General features: G+C 50.3%; 1 protein-coding gene across 2 annotated transcripts; it reads right to left on the bottom strand.

Annotated features, from left to right (window-relative positions):
• Positions 1-244: 244 nt before the first annotated feature.
• On the bottom strand, positions 245-14179 carry RHOG (ras homolog family member G). 2 transcript variants are annotated; one of them, XM_054440146.2, is made up of 3 exons: positions 14060-14157; positions 3782-3900; positions 245-1469 (listed from the first exon to the last, which is right to left on the bottom strand). In XM_054440146.2, exon 3 carries the CDS (start codon positions 1399-1401, stop codon positions 826-828), a length of 576 nt encoding a protein of 191 aa, XP_054296121.1. In that variant the 5' UTR covers positions 1402-1469; positions 3782-3900; positions 14060-14157; the 3' UTR covers positions 245-825. The 2 variants fall into 2 exon arrangements, with proteins under 2 accessions (XP_054296121.1, XP_054296120.1); XM_054440145.2 differs by lacking the exon at positions 3782-3900 and having other exon boundaries at positions 14060-14179.
• Between the last annotated feature and the right edge of the window lie 4433 nt (positions 14180-18612).

Genomic DNA, 18612 nt, shown 5'->3' with positions numbered 1-18612 from the left:
AGCCCTAAGATGAGGAAGTCTTTCCTCAGGTTTTGTGTCTGAGTCCACTACAGCATCTGTGACTGGCCCCCAGAGCAAGACTGCCCCCTCCAAGGGAGCCTAGAGCTTTGTTAGGGAAATTGGGGGGTGAGGGGACCACAATGAAGCCTATTGTCTACTAGAAGAAACAAAAGGCTCCCAGTCTCTGGGGAGCCCTAGCCCATGCCCACCCGCTAATGCCCAGCACACAGGGAGGAGCCGGGGCCACTGGAGACAGGAGGTTTTATTGATGCTGATGGGGGTGGGAAAGGTCCCCAGAAGCATGGGGGCTGAGTCAGTCAGCAAATGCATAAGGCCTGGGCACAGAGGAGCAGGTTAGGGCACATTCACCTTCTCAGGATTCTGTGGCTCCCTCATTGGAGAAGGGAGAGAGCATCTTGGGGGCGCAATTCCAAGAGCAGCGAGGGCAGAGGTTAGAGATGGCTGAGAGCCCCTAACCTGAGGAGGCACCACAATAGGCAGCAACTGTGTGGAAAGCTGGGTGAACTGGTCAGTAGCAGAAAATGGGAGGGGGCACTGGGTTGGCCTCTTGGGGAGGGGTCCAACCTTGGCTTGGATGAGCTCATGAGAATACCCGGTGTTCCCAAGCAGAGGGGGGCAGAGCCCAAAGCCCCTTTCTCTGCAGGCCTCCTTAAGGAGAAAAAGGCACTCAGAGAAAAAGGCATTCAGGGAGCCCCCTGGAAAGGGGTGCCAGAATTAGTCCTTAAGGCACAGCTGAGGCAGACAAGGCACCAAGGCACAACTGGTGGGGGAGGGCAGGGGCAGCCTCCAAGCCGAGTGCCAGGGTCACAAGAGGATGCAGGACCGCCCACGCTTGATCGGCGCGGGGTTGAGCACAGCCCGGACAGCCTCGGCGAACACTTCCTTGACACCATCCTGTTGCAGGGCTGAGCATTCGAGGTAGCGCACAGCGTGGATCTGCTTGGCCAGTGCCTGGCCCTGCTGCGGTGTGATGGGCGCCTGGCCCTGCTCCTTGAGGCGCCGTAGGGTGTCAGGCTGGGCTCTCAGGTCCTTCTTGGTGCCCACCAGCAGGATGGGCACATCAGGGCAGTGGTGGCACACCTCTGGATGCCACTTGTGCCGCACGTTCTCATAGGACGGCGGACTGGCAATGGAGAAACAGATGACAAAAACGTTGGTCTGAGGGTAGGAGAGTGTACGGAGGCGGTCATACTCCTCCTGGCCCGCAGTGTCCCACAGGTTCAGGTTCACTGTGCGCCCGTCAACTGCACTCTGCGCGCTGTAATTGTCGAACACGGTGGGGATGTACTCTTTGGGGAAAGCATTAGTTGTGTAGCAGATGAGCAGGCACGTCTTGCCCACAGCCCCATCACCCACCACCACGCACTTGATGCTCTGCATCGTGGGTGCAGTTGCTGTAATGGAGGCAGTGCCTCCTCTCTCTTCTGGACCCCTCTGGCTGCAGTGACCTGTGGACAGATGAAAGGGGACATTCTTGGTTAGGGAGGCCTCTGCCTATTGGGAAGAAAAGATGGGGGCACACAAAGGGAAACCGGCTCCTGTTCCCTTAACCTGACACTATCCCAAAGTCCCATCAAGACAGTCATCAGAAAGATACACAATGAAAGGCCCTGAGACCAAGCAAAGATGCAGTATAATGTGGTAGAAAGCACATAAACTCTGGCGCCAGACAAACTAAGGTCAAATCCTGATTTTGCTATTTCCTAGCTGTGTAACCCTGAACAAATTGCTTAACCTCTGTATGCCTAAGTTTTCTTATCAGTAAAATGAGGATAAAATAATATCTACCTCATTGGGTCATTGTGAGCATTATATAATACATGTAAAGCATTTAAAACAGTGCCTCGTCCATAAGTATTAGCTATTTTTTTTTTTTTGAGACAGAGTCTCGCTCTGTCACCCAGGCTGGAGTGCAGTGGCACGATCTCGGCTCACTGCAAGCTCCGCCTCCTGGGTTCACGCCATTCTGCCTCAGCCTCCCGAGTAGCTGGGACTACAGGCACCCACCACCACGCCCGGCTAATTTTTTGTATTTTTAGTAGAGATGGGGTTTCACCATGTTAGCCAGGATGGTCTTGATCTCCTGACCTCATGATCTGCCCGCCTCGGCCTCCCAAAGTGCTGGGATTACAGGCGTGAGCCACTGTGCCTGGCCAGTATCAGCTATTTTTTTTTCCAGGCTATACAGACACAAAAGGAGAGTGCACAAATTTAGAGATTTACTAGATCCTCTATTAAATATGGACCCTTTCCACCAGGAGACTGGAAAGGGTTCTGGTACAGGACAGCTGTCCCAGGTCACTCTGTGATGCAGCCATAAGCAGAACCTCTCTCAACTCAGGGCCCACCCTGCCCTCTCCAAACCTGGTATCTTGGCTACTGAGTACAAACCAAAAGGCACAGTAAGAAACCTGCTGAGTAAGGGGCTCAATTCTTTAGAGAGCTGCCCTATCCCAATCCAGGGTATTCTGGCAATGGGGAAATTTTTTTTTTTTTGAGATGGAGTCTCACTCTGTCGCCCAAGCCGGAGTGCAGTGGCGCGATCTCAGCTCACTGCAACCTCCACCTCCCGGGTTCAAGTGTCTCCTGCCTCAGCCTCCCGAGTGGCTGGGACTACAGGCACGCGCCACTGCATCCAGCTAATTTTTATATTTTTAGTAGAGATGGAGTTTTGCCATGTTAGCCATGCTGGTCTCAAGCTCCTGACCTCAGGTGATCTACCCGCCTCAGCCTTCCAAAGTGCTGGGATTACAGGCGTGAGCCACCACACCTGGCCACCCCATCATTCTTATAAGTACTGAAAACCCTACCTGGCCATGCACACTCAGGTTGCCAATTCAATGCAGGGGAATACTGGAGATTCAGTTGGACCTGGGATTTGGACTGGGGTCTGGGTATGTTATGATGAATGAGGTAGAGGCTGACGTTCCCAGACATTAGTATCTTCTCTCAAGGCCCTTGGTGGGGTGGAACAAATTTTTTTTTTTTTTTTTTTGAGACGGAGTCTTGCTCTGTCGCCCAGGCTGGAGTGCAGTGGCGCAATCTTGACTCACTGCAACCTCCACCTTCCAGGTTCAAGCGATTCTCCTGCCTCACCCTCCCGAGTGGCTGGGATTACAGGCGCATGCCACCACGTCCAGCTAATTTTTGTATTTTTAGTAGAGACGGGGTTTCACCATGTTAGTCAGGCTAGTCTTGAACTCCTGACCTTGTGATCTGCCCGCCTTGGCCTTCCAAAAAGTGCTGGGATTACAGGCATGAGCCACCATGCCCGGCCTGGAGCAAATCTTTCAAGCCCAACTAGGAAGGATGAAGTCAAGAGTAAGACAAAAACTTGACTTTCCCCTCAATCTTCTGTCCGTTTCCTGAAATCCTGGCATGTGCCTCTGAAAGATTTGAGAGACTTCCAGACTCTTGGGTAGAAAATACCATCATTAAGAACATAGATGCTAGAGTAAGACTTGCAGGGATTCTAATCACAGCTCCACAAACTAGTTATATGTGATCTTGGCAATATATTTGTTCCCTGAGCCTCAATTTTCTCATCTGTAAAATGGGGATAATCTTGCCTATTTCATTACAATTGCTCAGAATATGAAATGAGGCCAGGCACGGTGACTCATACCTGTAATCTTAGCACTTTGGGAGAACGAGGCAGGTAGATCGCTTGAGCCCAGGAGTTTGAGACTAGCCTGGGCAACATGGCAAAACCCTGACTCTACAAAAAATGAAAAAATTACCAGGGTGTGGTGGTACACACCTGTAGTCCCAGCTACTCGGGAGGCTGAGGTGGGAGCATCACTTGATCCCAGGGTGGTCAAGGCTGCAGTGGGCTATGATCACACCACTGCACTCCAGCCTGTGCGACAGAGCAAGACCCTGTCTCAAAAAAAAAAAAGTAAGAGTTAATAATGTATAGAAGATGTCCAGCATGAGGTATGGCACATAGCAAGTGCCCAATAAATGGGCTGCTGTATTTATTAGTGGGGTAAGTATGAGGAGTCTCAGCTCCAGCCAACATCTGGTCACCTCTGCAGGTCACAGGGCCTTGGGGTGATGAACTGCTTTTCTGAGTTCTGGAACAGAGCTTCCAGAAATCCTGTGATTATTTACACTGCTATGGCAAGGGTCCTTCTCTCATCAGCTACTTCCTGTTGGCCATGGGGGACTCTTGGTGGTCAATATGTGACTTCCTTTCCCTGACTGTCTCCCACAACCAGGGCCTGCTCCCTGAGAGGGGGCAGCCCTGTTTTAAACACAACGAAATCCCTGATTATTCCTTATCCCTGGCTCCACCCAAGCACCATCACCACTAGCCCATTTTCTCCATTTCACTTGCTATACTGCAAGGCTGCATCCTGGTCTGGGAACCCCTTACCCCCTCAGCCTGAGCTCTCACCACTGGTTCAGAAGCTTCAAAAATCAATGACAAGTGGGGAAGAAAATCCCCACTGGGAAGTGGAAAAGAAACTTTCATCATGTGGGGGCTGCAAAGGACCCAGGGCTTGGTCTCACCTCCCTCCCAGGCTACAATTTGCCTTGGAATCAGCTGGGAGAGAAATGGTTTCACTCTATGAAGTTGTGTCTCTGGTTCACATTAAAAAATATTTCCATCCTATTTGCATGAATGAGAGTGTGTGTGTGTGTGCGCATGCATGTCTGCATGCAACCTCAGGACATTCAGATAAAGACCCTCAGACAGTGGGTCAGGGAAGGGCATAAGGACCCTTTAGGCCAGTGGAGAGTCAAATAGAGACCTCAGATTGGAAGTTGAGAGACCTAAGTTCTAACCCCAGCTCTGCTGACTCACTACAACCAAGCATGAGGCATTTACGCTTGCTGGGCCTCAGTTTTCCTATCCAGGAATTAGAGATTAAAATGGTTGTTACAAGAGCACTAGGTGGATGAACTAAGACTTAAAGCTCCTTGGATGCAGGTGGCATTATTTGTGCCCAATGGATTACGTGGGAAGCCTTGACATTCAAAGCAGAACTCCTAGGCCTGTAATCTTCAGTTCCACATAGAGCAGGGGAGTGGGTGTTGACAGTATGACTGGAAAGCCCAGCACCGGGCTGGCCCAGGCAGGAAGGCAAGGAGGGAACTCTGGCTGGCTGGCACAAGGCCCAAGAGACTAGAAGTACAGCTCTCTAAGGAGGTGGTTATCAACTAGCAATCAGTAAATCAGCTCTCAAAGGAGAGGGGAAGGACAGGGTAGCTTCCGGGCTGGGAAGGGAACAAGGACTGACACTGGAAAAGGATGATGAGTATGGTAGTGTCCAGAAACAAACAAAGCAAAGGCAGTGTGGTATAGGGCCAAGAGTACTGGATACCTGACTCTGATGTCTTGAGTTTATCTGCTGACCTTGACCCTTGATAAAAAAGCCCTCATATGGTATAAGCCTTTATAGGTTGCATGTTATTATGTCATTTGACCTTTATAACAACCTGTTAGTACTATTCCTATTCTACAGATGAGGAAACAAATTCAGAGCAGTAAAAGTAACTCAACATCACACAGCTAGTTAGTGTGGGAGCCAGAACACAAACCCAGTTTTGTGACCCAAAGTCCTGTGTTTTCCTTGGTGCATCATACAGTCTTCAAGTTACCCCTTACCAGCTAACTGTGTGACCTTGATCAGGTAAGTTACTGCCCTTCCTGGAGCCTCCGTTTCTTTATCTCTACAGTAGAAGTAATAATAGTAGCCCTCCCAGCCTCAAGGGCAGCATCAAGGAACCTGACCATGGGAATGAATACGCTTTGTAAACTGAAGTGCTGTACACACAGGAGGTGACAGGAGCAAGACCTTTCATCCCAGAAGGCAAGAAGCACTGAGTATGCCTGTGTCTGTGGTAGGGGATCAGCCCAGTCCTCCCTACTCAGGTCTAGTTCAGACCTTTATCCTCTCTCCCAAAACAAATCTTTCTGAAATCCTCTGGCCTGAACTGGGTTGAATAAGTTCCCGTAGCCCATTTCAGGAGGGCATATGCTAAAAGGTAGAGTCTAAACTGTGCCAAATAGGAAGAAGGGATGTCAGTGCTGCAGGACACCAAAACAGGAGTGTGACCTATCTGGAGCGGGGTTCAACAATGACTTATTCACTAAGTGGCTTTTTCAAAAGAATCATTAAGCCCAGCTCAGTGGTGCACCTGCAGTCCCAGCTACTAAGGAGGCTAGGCCCAGGAGTGAAGGGTTGTAGTGTGTACACTAGTCAAGGTTATCGTCCCTGTGAGTAGCCGCTGCACTCTAGCCTGAGCAACACAGCAAGACCCCATGTCTCAAAAAAAAAAAAAAAAAAAAAAAGTAATTTAGTAAATCAATGGTTGCCGATCTGTTTTGTTTTGTTTTTTCTTTTGGAGACAAGGTCTTGTTCTGTTGCCCAGGCTGAAATGCAGTGGTGCCATCACAGCTCACTGTAGTCTCAACCTCTCAGGCTCAAGGCATCCTACCTCAGCCTCCTGAGTAGCTGGGACTACAGGCAGGCACCACCACACCTGGCTAATTTTTGTATTTTTTATGTATTTTTTTGTTTGCTTGTAGAGACAGGGTCTTGCCATGTTGCCCAGGCTGGTCTTGAACTCCTGGTCTCAAGTGATCCTCCTGACTAGGCCTCCCAAAGTGCTGGGATTATGGGCGTGGGCCACCACGCCCGGCCAGATCTGTATGTTATTAGACAAATTACAATGACTTATTCTGACTTTTTAGTTCCAATTCAGATCATGCCTGGTCCCTCATATTGGCATTCAGAGTTCTTCACAATTTGATAAGGGGTATTAGAGTTATATAGACTTGGGTTTTAATCCTAATTCTGCCTCTTACCAGCTGTGTGACCCTGAGCTTATGATGATTTGCCTCTCTAAGCTTCAATTTCCTTATCTTTCAAAGGCAGCAGCAACGGATGGTACCTACCACATAGCACTGTTACAAGGACTAATTGCATTAATGTATAATATGTGCACAATGTAGGTACTTTGCAAGTGTGAGTTCCCAGCTCCCTGTTCCAGAGGGATTTTCAATGTCCTCTGCAAACAAGCCAGGATCATTCTTGCCTCTGAACTTTTACTCTTTGTTTTTCCCTCTGCTGCCATTCCCTCTCCCTTCTCTAATCTTCCTTACTCCTTAAGGCCTAACTTAAGTCTCACAGTTCCATAAGGTTACTGAATTCTTCTTTGGATATCCATTGCATGGCTACCTGTCGCCCAGGTTGGAGTGCAGTGTCGCGATCTCGGCTCACTGCAACCTCCACCTCCTGGGTTCAAGTGATTCTCCTGCCTCAGCCTCCTGAGTTACTGGGATTACATACACGTGCCATCATGCCCAGCTAATTTTTGTATTTTTAGTAGAGACAGGATTTCATCATGTTGCCCAGGCTGGTCTTGAACACCTGGCCTCAAGTGATCCACCTGCCTTGGTCTCTGAAAGTGCTGGGATTACAGGAGTAAGCCACTGCACCCATGGCCATCCCCTTTAACCCTGCTTTGGCTCTGTGTGATTCTCCTTTTCCAACAGTCATACATAAGTTTCCCAGCTGTGGATGCCCTTCAGTACTGAAGCCTTGGCTTCTCTGGACTAAATGACAAAAAAAAAAAAAAAACTCTAAGTACAGGGCTAGGCACACAGGACTGTACAACCATTGCCTTTTGATCTGCTTGTACCAGCCCTCATTATTGAGATATGGAGAGACCTCTCTGAAGCCCAGTATCGGACACTCCCTGCCCACCCCACAACAGACAAGACTGCAATGCTGAATCTTATCGGACAGCAATGACAGACAAAAGCTATGCCTGAAATAGGCAAAAATCTCTCTTCCCAGTACCAGGTTGCCCTGGCTCCGGCAGGAAGTATAGCCCATGGGGGTCTTAACCCTATCTGAGTGTGGTCCCTGGAGCCCGGCTTGTACCCAGTGGGGCCTGGCCTTGGGGTGTGGCCCAGGCAGGCCCAGAATGGGGGAGGGAAAGGAAGCAGCCTGATTGCCAGATCTCTGTGGCTGTTACAGCAGGGGAAGTGTCCCAACTGGGAGTGGGGGAGGGGAGGAACGGACTCTTAAGAGAGGCAAGTATGGAGGTGATGGAAACTTACCTCAGCCTTCTATAACCTGCCTCCCTAACATGCGGCTCCCTTTCTGCAGCCCTCCCTGAACCTCATTATAACTACAATCCATCTCTGGCCATTCCAATCCTGATCCTCTACAAAGGGGCCTCCATATTCTCTTCCCTAAAATACACCAAGTAGTAATATGGAATCATGCACCATTGCCGCCTCTTCCAGGAAAGCGTAAATTATCCAAGTCAGAAGTGACTTATCCTATCCAAAGTCTGGTCCCTGTCTCTCTCTCACAGGCACGGAGAGGCTGATGTGAATCTTATCTCTTGTTATTAGACTGGGAGTGTCTAGAGGGCAAGGTCCTGGTTGACTGGACCTTGCTGAGCACCCTAAGCTGAGCACAGCATGTAGTAGCTGTCAGTAAATGACTGAATGAAGTCAGTGCAATCATGTCTTTGCATATGGGAGTTCCTCTTCCTGGAATGCGACTCGCCCCACTTCAGATCCTTCCTGTCCTTCAGGCCCAGTACTGTTCCCCAGCTTCTCCAGGACATCACAGCAACCCCTTCTTCTGCCTTACCTTTCCCAGCATTGACTGTACTGTTCATTGTGCTGAACTAACTGGATGCTTCAGGGGGAGGGTAGTCTGACCTTCTGTTTATTTCCAGAAGCCCAGGGAAGGGCTGAGCAAAAGCTGTAGAATGACATACCCCTCCTCCCCCATCAATCCACAGACTCTGATGCTGGGAACAAGGAAGAATCTCTGTGACCAGAAGACACAAGACATAAGTAACCAACTTCTTTCTCATTCGCCCTGAAGAGCCCAAAGTTGGGGTAATAAACACATAAGCTATACTGTCTTGTCTTCAACTGGAAGGGTGAGAGGTGAAGCTGGCAGATCTAGCTCAGAGATGATGAGGAAGATGGGAAGGAAAAGTGGTCCTGACAGGCTACAGACTGGGAATATCCAAGGACCCTTGGTCAAAGACATGGCAAGGGACAGGGGCACTGTTGGAAAGACTTCCAAAGCTCTACAAGTTTGTTTGTTTGTTTTGAAGGGAGGAATAGAGGAGAGGTGATATAAAGAGGCTCAAAGGGGCTGCAGCTGGCTGCAGCTGGGCTGGGAGGAGGAAGCTGGGGGAGACATGAGGTCAGTGTGGGACTGGGACCAGGCCAAGGGCTGAGTCTCTTTCTTCCCTTTCTCCTCATCAGCAGGGAAGAACCCAAGAGAGCCCAGTTCCTAGCCTTAAAAAAAAAAAAAAATCCCCCAGGTGCCATGGCTCACGTCTGTAATCCCAGCACTTTGGGAGGCCAAGGCAGGCAGACCACTTGAGATCAGGAGTTCGAAACTAGCCTGGCCAACATGGTGAAACCCCATCTCTACTAAAAATACAAAAATTAGCTGGGCATGGTGGTGGGCGCCTGTAATCCCAGCTACTCAGGAGACTGAGGGAGGAGAATCACTTGAACCCAGGAGGCAGAGGCTGCAGTGAGCAGAGATCATGCCACTGCATTCCAGCCTAGGCCACAGAGCAAGACTCCATCTCAAAAAAAAAAAAAAAAAAAGAAAAAAAAATCCATGCTGGAGGACTCTCCACCTCTTGTCATTCATCCTTCAGCCCCTGGAGAGGATCCTACATTGCAGCAGGTAGGGAAAGAGAAGATTTGATGCCACCCACTAGGAAACGAGACAGTGGTAGCTGGGAAGGCTGGGGGCAGTCTAGGACCCTTTCACTAAATCCTAGTTCCCAACCTTCTTCCCTCACTGTCCCAGCACCCCAAGTGTTCCATAAAAGGTGAGCCTCAGCTGGGCATGGTGGCTCACATCTGTAATCCCAGCACTTTGGGAGGCTAAGGCTGGCGGATCACTTGAGGTCAGGAATTCGAGACCAGCCTGGCCAGCATGGTGAAACCCCATCTCTACTAAAAAATACAAAAAAAAATTAGCCGGGCCTGGTGGTGCATGCCGGTAGTCCCAGGTACCTGGGAGGCTGATACAGGAGAATGGCTTGAACCCGGGAGGTGGAGGTTGCAGTGAGCTGAGATCGCGCCATTGTACTCCAGCCTGGGCGACAGAGCAAGACTCCATCTCAGAAAAAAAACAAAACAAAAACAAAACAAAACAAAACAAAAAAAACGGCTGAGCCTCAGGACCAGGACAGCTCTGGCTGGGGGAGCCAAGGAAGCTGCCCCCTCCCCCACGCAGCACAGAGGAAGGGTGCACACTGGCTTCCTCCTCCCCGCCTAGCAGCAACTCAGCAGTCCCTGGGCCCCACCAAAGGCCTGTGAAGTGGCACTTCCTTTGCCTTTGCTAATTTCATGAGGCTGTACAGAAGTGCCATCCTCCCAATCCTGGCACCCCCACCTGAAAATACCCACAGAGAGACCCAGGGCTGCCCAGTCCCTTTAGCCCCGCCCAAGGCCTGAGGGGGTTTCCACAAGGGAAAATAACACCAGGGAGGAAACTCCGGCATCTATTTTCCACTGTCAGTGAGGCAGAGCTGGAGCAGGAGACAGGGTACTCCCCCATCTTACTACCCCCTGGCAAAATCCCCAACATTCTCTGCCTTCTTATCTCTCAAGCTCTAACAATCCTTGTGCTTGGGGAAAGGGCCAGTTCTATCCCTGGACAGATATATATGTAGAGACTACTCGGACCTGTCAACTTGAGGCTGGTAAGACACAAGGGCCCAGAGTGAGGGGCACTGCTATGAGCAGTCTCTTGGGGGAGGAAGAGTCAGAGCCATGATGTTCACTGTCCCCTTTGGAGGTACTGATATGCAACTCCTTAATGCTGAAATGGAGCCAAGAGAAACCAAGTTGACCAGGTAGCAAATCTATGACAAGGATCCGGGTCTTCTAACCTCCATCCTTATGCTACTTCTACAAAGGAGAGAAGGTGAGGATTCTAACTCTGGCCTGAGAATGGACCATCTCTTTAACCTCATTCAGGAGAACCCTACCATGGTTTATTCCTTCAGAAAATGGGCCAAAGGGTGTGTTGACTTACATCTGAGCCCTTTTTGCTTCCAAGTTCCCAGGCTCTCATGCCTAGCCCATCCTGGTGCATTCATGATTTAGCACTGACATTACTCAATAGCCAGCCACTCTGGCCCTGCCCTAGCTGAGAAGCTCCTCCTCTGGCCTCTAGCTCCTGGAGAGATGCCCTCCCCCCATATGAGATGAGGACAAAAGAGGAAGCTGGACCCTGGACAGGAAAACCAGTCTGATGTGGGGAGGTGGCCCAGGCTTTGTCTTTGGTTTCCCTCCTCAGCTCTTCTCACGGACCCCTACTGACCTCACCGCTAATGGGTCTACAATATATAGAAGGAGTCTTCAGTGTGGGCCTGAGCCCCCTTGTTCGTGTCACAACCTTGACCATACTTGTTTAGCCAAGACTTCAGCGGCAGCCTCCTAGGTTGTAGCCACCACCTCCCTTTACCCCCCAATATATTCCCATTAAAATCTCTCCCGCCCTAGTCACATTTTTTCCAATGATGCCTTTTTTGCAATTAGCTCAAACTTCCAATGGGGCCAGATCTCACCTGGGAGAATCCCTGTCTCACCCATCTTGTCTTTACCATCAGAGCCCTGTGGGTTTGCTCAGTTACGCAGAATACTAAAGTAACTACTGGTTTGCCAGCCTAGGAATTGGGACTCCTGGGGTTTTTATTAAGCTGTGATGCTGGGAAAGTGCCTTGTATGCACATCCTTCTCTAAACTGGGCTTTTATGTAGGTCCCTGGGATTTCTTCCCAGACCCAAACTTCTGTACATCCAAGAAATGGGAAGAGAGACAAGTGGTTGGAAGGGCAGGACTGGAAGAACAATTCATGGGAGAGGGACGACTGTGACATGGGAAGATGACAGAATGGGGAACAATGAGAGCCCTTAAATTTAGCTATAGCACTTACTCCCCTCTACTTCTCTTTTTTTCTAGTGGAGAGAAATGAATACAGATGACTGGAGGAGGTAGACAGAAGCAAGATCCTCAGATGCACCCCAAAAGCTTGAGGATAGAGCTCTAGAGTGGAAACAACAAGAGCTTCCATAGCCAGGATGGACTGAAGTTAAATTTGGGAGGAATTCCTGAGAAGGAATAGGGTCCTAGGTGAGATGGGGAATATTAAGGATGCCTGAAGGCAGAGGGGTCAGTAGAACTCCAGAGGGCTTCCTGGTCACTAAGGCCCTGATGCAGATCAGGGCATGTGGGTACCCAGCCTAGGCAGGCCCCAGAAGGCAGCAGGAAAGGAGCAGACACTTTTGCCTCAGCCGCTTCTTAATTCAAAACTAAAACCGTTAAGTCCGAAGTTAGACCAGCTGCAGTCTTTCCTCCAGAATCCTGCCTTTGCCTCCTCCCTTTATTTCCATCACACCCAAGCCGGTCCCATTCTTTCCACCAGGTGATGCTGGAACTAGTAGGTAATGGAGTCAGGGACCTTCAGGCTGTCTTCCGGCTTCCAGGCCTGGCCCCTTGGTCAAGCACCACGGGTTGGGGTGATTTTGATTTCCCACGGCCTCTTACCAGTCTTATTCCTGTGTCACCCTACCCTGACTGCTACAAACTGCTTCCTCCTGCCTAACCACAACCTCACTCACTGCAGGTTCCCTTCATTCTGCTGGCTTCCCTTGCTCTGGGCCTTCTCAAGGCTGAGGGCAGTTATTTTGTCTGTAAGAGATAAAGATGTAGATACACAGACACTCACACGCGCCCGCGAACACACACACACACACACACACAGAGGCTTGCCAGCTCTTTAATCCATCTCTATCACTGGGAGGCTGCACACTGCCTCTCCAAGCTAGGGAGGTTTGAAAAGACTCTCGAACTCACTAAGTCTTCAACAACAGATCCTGATTCCAAAGCTGGAGATAAGTGGGTGGGAGGGAAGGATACAGAGAGGGCGACAGGCTGAGGGTTCAAAAGGAATGAGGGGTGATGGAAGAAACAAGGAGGTGTATGTGTGTGGGTGCCAGAGCTGGGAGGGGAAGGGATGGGGCAGGTTGCAGAGGACTAAGACAAACATGGGGCAGGGTAGGTGAAGAGAGGTCAAGGCCTAGGTATGACCGTATGTTTGGAGGAAAAGAGACTGAAAGGGATGAGAAGAGAGTGATGGCGGATTTGTGGGTAGAAACTAAAGAAGGTGTGGAGGGAGACGATAGGAGCATGTGTATAATTCAGGGACTAAGAATGAAGAGGAACACTAGGAGATGGTTCTCAATCGTCCCCAAAAGACACAACAAAAACTTGTCAGGGACTATCAGTATGTCTGAATGAGAGTCCTTCCACTTCCAGTTACAGAGCAAGACCAAGTTACTCCCAAAAGAGCAAGGCCAGGCTCTGGTCAGCTAGGAACAGCGTTTGCTCACTAAATACCTACTGCTTGGCTCCAGGTAAGGTTGGGACTCAGGAAAACAGACATACAGAGAACGACTGGGGTCGGCGGGGCTCCCCCTACCCTAACCCCGGTCCTCTTGAGTGCAGAGGGCCTTGGGGCTGCAGACCGAGTGTGGGTCTGTATAAGCATCCATCTGACAGGCAGAGAGCTTTCGGAGGCCCCAGACACCGCCCCTCTTACCCCCACAAGTGTCACAACTGCCGGAGCAGAGGGAGCGCCTTTTCCAGCCCAGAAGCCCTCTCCCCTCACGCGCTTCTCAACACCCCCCCCCGCCACCAACTTCTGAGGACACCCCACCTGAGTCCTATCTCCTAGCTCTGAGCTCTTCCACTTCAGAGACACTTCTCCTAGAGCCCGGGACCCTCCGACCTCAGGGGTCCCTCTCGGCTCCCGAGAGGCGGTACAGCCGCCGGGAAGCCACCCTCGCCGAGCCTCCGCCGGCTCGCAGTGGCCCCGTCCCCGCCCCGCCCGGCCGGCCGCGCCCGCCCTACTTGGACTGAACCGAGAAGCTCCCGCCCGCGGCCTCCGCCAGCAAACTCAAGAGCCGGCCGGGCTCTCCTCCCCCGGACCCCTACCCGCCAGCCCCGGCCGGGCCTCACCTGGTGCCCTCCCCGAGGCGGGGGAGCTGGGGGCGGCGGCAGCGGCTCCGGGCTCGAGAAGGAAGTGAGAGCGGGAGGCCGGAGGAAGTGGGGGGGGCGGGCCGGCGGGGCGGGGCGGGCCGGGGCGGGGCCCGACCAGGAAGTCCGAGGGCCGATCTCCCCCTCTCCAGTCCCGGCCCGCCCCCAGCCTCGCCCCCGGCCCAGTCCCGGGCTTGCCACTTTCCCCCTCCCAGTCCGCTCCCCCTGCGGTCAGTAAGTCAGGCCTCCCAAGGTCAAGTCTCTCCGCCTCCTCCTGGCCACCCTACCCCTGGAGGCCCTACCCTAGGCGCTAGGCGTTCGTCCTCTTCCCCCCATCCCGCCCCCACCAGCCTCCGCGGGAAGATGCTGAGAAAGGCGCCCCTGGGCCTGGTGCCTTCAGCCAACCCCAGGGATAGAGTGGTGCCCGAGGCTGGGGCAGTCCCCACCCCTGCCCTGAGCCCCGGGGGAGTGCGGGGTGGTGGTGATTCAGCAGTGGGAAGGCCCCAGACCCCTGGGGAGGGTGGGGAGACTCGGGGGGAAGAGGAGCTGGCGTCAGCACCCAAGGGAAAGACAAGATCAGCAGAGGCGCAGGCGGAGCCGCGGGCCCCAAAAACAGGATGTCGAGTCGTCATTCAGCACCGTGCAGCTCTGCGAGGCCTGGCTCTGGGGAGGGGGCGGGGCGGACGGAGGACTTGGGGCTTCCCTCGCCCCCTCGCCCCCTGTTCTGCTGGGGCGCGCAGCGGCTTGGGGCTGAAGAGCCGCACCCAGGCCTGAGGTCCAGCTTGGGCCCTGGCGACCCGCGGGTGGGCGGGCTCATGGGCGCCCTCTGGTGCTTCGCTCCCTGGCCTTGCGCTCGGAGCTCTGACTTGAGAATCCATATCCTTCGTTCAGCGCAAACCTTCTGAGCGCCTACCACGTGGAGAGAGCTCCGTGCTAGGTGCTGTGAAGAAACACAGCGTTTAAGACAGCATCCCTGTCTTCCAGAAGCTTTTCAAATAAATGGATTGATTCCAGGAATAAATAGCTTAACCTTTCTGAGCCTCAAATCTGTCTTTGGTAAAATCGAATAATTATATTTCACCCCATAGTTTTGAAGATAACATGAGAATGGGTGTAAAAGATCTGTTGTCAATGCGTATCTCAAACACTAAACAAATATCTTTTAAAAATATCATACTCTAAGAGCCTGGCGCGGTGGCTTCTGCCTGTAATTACAGAGATGGTGGAACCTTGTCTCTATAAACACAAACACACACATATATTTTTTGACAGTCTCACGATGTCACCCAGGCTGGGGTGCAGTGGCACGATCTCGGCTCACTGCAATCTCTGCCTCCCAGGTTCATGCAATTCTCCTGCCTCCGTCTCTCGAGTAGCTGGGGTTACAGGTGCATGTCACCACACCCAGCTAATTTTCCTATTTTTAGTAGAGATGGGGTTTCACCCTGTTGGCCAGGCTGGTCTTGAACTACCGATCTCAGTTGATCCACCTGCCTCGGCCTCCCAAAGTGCTGGGATTACAGGCGTGAGCCACGACGCCCAGCCTACTTATATTTTTTTAAAAATAAATTTAATAGGAATCACATAAGTAATTTAAAACTGTCTAGTAATGACATTTCAAAAAAAGTAAAAAGAAACGAATGAATTTTAACTATATTTGACTTAGCCATGGCCAAAGTATTATCTTTTTTTTTTTTTTTTTTTTTTTTTTGGAGATGGAGTCTTGCTCTGTCACCAGGCTGGAGTGCAGTGGCACGGTCTCTGCTCACTGCAAACTGCACCTCCTGGGTTCAAATGATTCTCCTGCCTCAGCCTCCCAAGTAGCTGGGATTACAGGCACGTGCCACCATGCCTGGCTAATTTTTGTATTTTTAATGGACATGGGGTTTCACCATGTTGGCCAGGCTGGTTTTGAACTACTCACCTCATGATCCGCCCACCTTGACCTCCCAAAGTGCTGGGATTACAGGCATGAGCCACCGCGCCTGGCCTCAAAATATTATCTTTTAGCATGGTAATCAACATAAAAATTATTGGTTATAAAAATTAACTGGATATTTTGCATTCTTTTCTTGTACCAAGTCTTTGAAATGTGGTGTGTATTTTATACTTACAATATATCTCAATTTGGCTGGACACATTTCAAGTGGTCAATAGCATGTGTAGCTGGTGGCTACTGTATCACCCTCAAAAACAGAGGCTTTATGAGATTCAGGCTGGTGAATGACTGTGTGGATGAAGTCTTTCTCAAAGATCCTTCTCTAGAAGCCTGCCCTGACCTGCCAGGCAGTGTTTGGGTCTCTTTCCTCCTCTTCGGTCCAGTCCCTGTAGCCCTTCAGACAAACTCCTCTTTGTGGAGGACGTGAGAGCAGGAGGCACAAGGGGAAATTCTCATTCCCATCCATACACCATTGGGACCACTTGACATTGGGGTGCTTGGCATTTCATGAATAAAGAAAGGATTGTGAGCCCCATAAATGACAGGGTTCAGAGGAAGACCATACGCTAAAGCAGCTTCTATGACGCCATTAAAAATTATGTCCCAGCACAAAAGTTTTTTTTTGTTTGTTTGTTGTTTTTTTTTAGATGGGAATCTCACTATGTTGCCTAGGCTGTCCTGGAACTCCTGGGCTCGAGTCATCCTCCCACCTCAGCCTTTCAAGTAGCTAGGACTACAGGCACACACCACCACATCCAGCTCCAGAACAAATGTTTTTGATATGTGTTCCTAGAATTCCCTTCCCAGGACTTAAGAACAGGAAAAATAGTGGAGCTATGGACTCTCTCCCCTTCAACCAGAGAAAGTTTGCTTTTATCAGATTTATTTACTAGTATTCTGCATAAAGAGTTTAATTTTGTTTTTAAGTTTCCTGCAAAAAATATTTGAAAATCAATTTAAGGACATAGTGGTAAGAGTAGGGAGCATATTAGGTGCTGCAGATTGAAAGACTGGATTGGCAGCCTGGGATCAGATTGCATTTCCTGAGCCTGTAAGTGTCTTGGGCTTGCCTAGCCCTGGTTTAGGAAGGAGAACCTGACCTAGCCTCAAAGATCTCATGGTCTGATGAAGTATAGGACTTTGCATATGAAGCTATCAGAGGAGGAGGAAAGAGCCCAAGGCTGGGCTTTAGAAAACCTTCAAGTCTGGCCTGGCACAATGGCTCACGCCTGTAATCCTAGCACTTTGGGAGGCTGAGGCGGGTGGATCACGGGGTCAGAAGATCGAGACTATCCTGGCCACCATGGTGAAACCCCGTCTCTACTAAAAATACAAAAATTAGCTGGGTGTGATGGCGCTTGGCTGTAACCCCAGCTACTCGGGAGGCTGAGGCAGGAGAATCACTTGAACCCAGGAGGTGGAGGTTGCAGTGAGCCGAAATCATGCCACTGCACTTCAGCCTGGCGATGGAGCGAGACTCCATCTCAAAAAAAAAAAAACAAAAAAAACCACAAACAAACTTGAAGTCTGTCTTGGCTCAGACAGACAGATTGAGATTTTAGGCTAGGCCCCACCCTTCTCTGTCTCAAACTCTTCCACTGGAAAACAGAGGTTGAACTAGATGATACCTTTGAGCTCTGATCTTCTATGATACACTCTTCAGAATAATAATTAAGGTTTATGCATATAGCATGTTGCTCATAGTTCTTTAATACCATTTAGGTCATCATGCTTTGTGCTCTAGTAAGTTGCATCTGTGCCTAATATCTGTCTCCCTCACTGACTATAAGTCCTTTGAGGTTGCGTCTGATTCATTTCTGTGTCCACCCACTGGGCCTGACAGAGGCAGGCCTGAGCACACATTTGCCTTCACTAAACATCCATAGCGTTAAATTGCTTTAATAAAGTACTAATATGTGTAGAACAATCAGACTCCAGGTAAGTTGGAAACACTTTTGTGGCACAGGTATAGGAAGGGCCAGAGGAAAGGTAAGCAGGTGGACAGGTGGAGCTGTCCGTAAACGCTTCTTGAAGGAGGAGAAATGCTGACTTGAAGAGGGTAGGAAGAGGGCACAATCCCAAATGGGCTGTTTGTTTTTTCTACTCTCTCACTAGCTTTCCCTGAATAGGTGAGTTCTTGGTAGGTGGTGTGCATGTATGCTTACAAGCAGCTGAGAGACAAGGATATTGAACCTGGACATTTAGAAGTGAGATAACATGAAAGCACTTGGTGGGGTAGAATAGAGATCACAGATAGGTTTTGGAGACAGATTAGGATGGTTGTAACACAGTATGGCTTTTGATTAGTCATATGAGATCTCCCATATGCATAAATATTCAATGTATATTTATTGAAAATCTTCTTGGTGCCAGACATAGTGTTACATGCCAATTATGAAGTAGAGAAAACTGCCCTGATATAACTGGCAAGGGAGATAGACCTTAAACAGGTAATCATACAAAAGTAGAGTGCTGCTGGGCATGGTGGTGTTTGTCTCCAGTTCTAGTTCCTCAGGGGGATAAGGCAGGAAGATTGCTTGAGCCCAAGAATTTCAGACCAGCCTGGGCAACATAGCAAGATCCTTTCTCCAAAAAA

This window comes from Pongo pygmaeus, chromosome 9 (assembly GCF_028885625.2).
Source record: "Pongo pygmaeus isolate AG05252 chromosome 9, NHGRI_mPonPyg2-v2.0_pri, whole genome shotgun sequence".
NCBI lineage: Eukaryota > Metazoa > Chordata > Mammalia > Primates > Hominidae > Pongo > Pongo pygmaeus.
This window is presented reverse-complemented; position numbering and strand designations above follow the sequence as displayed.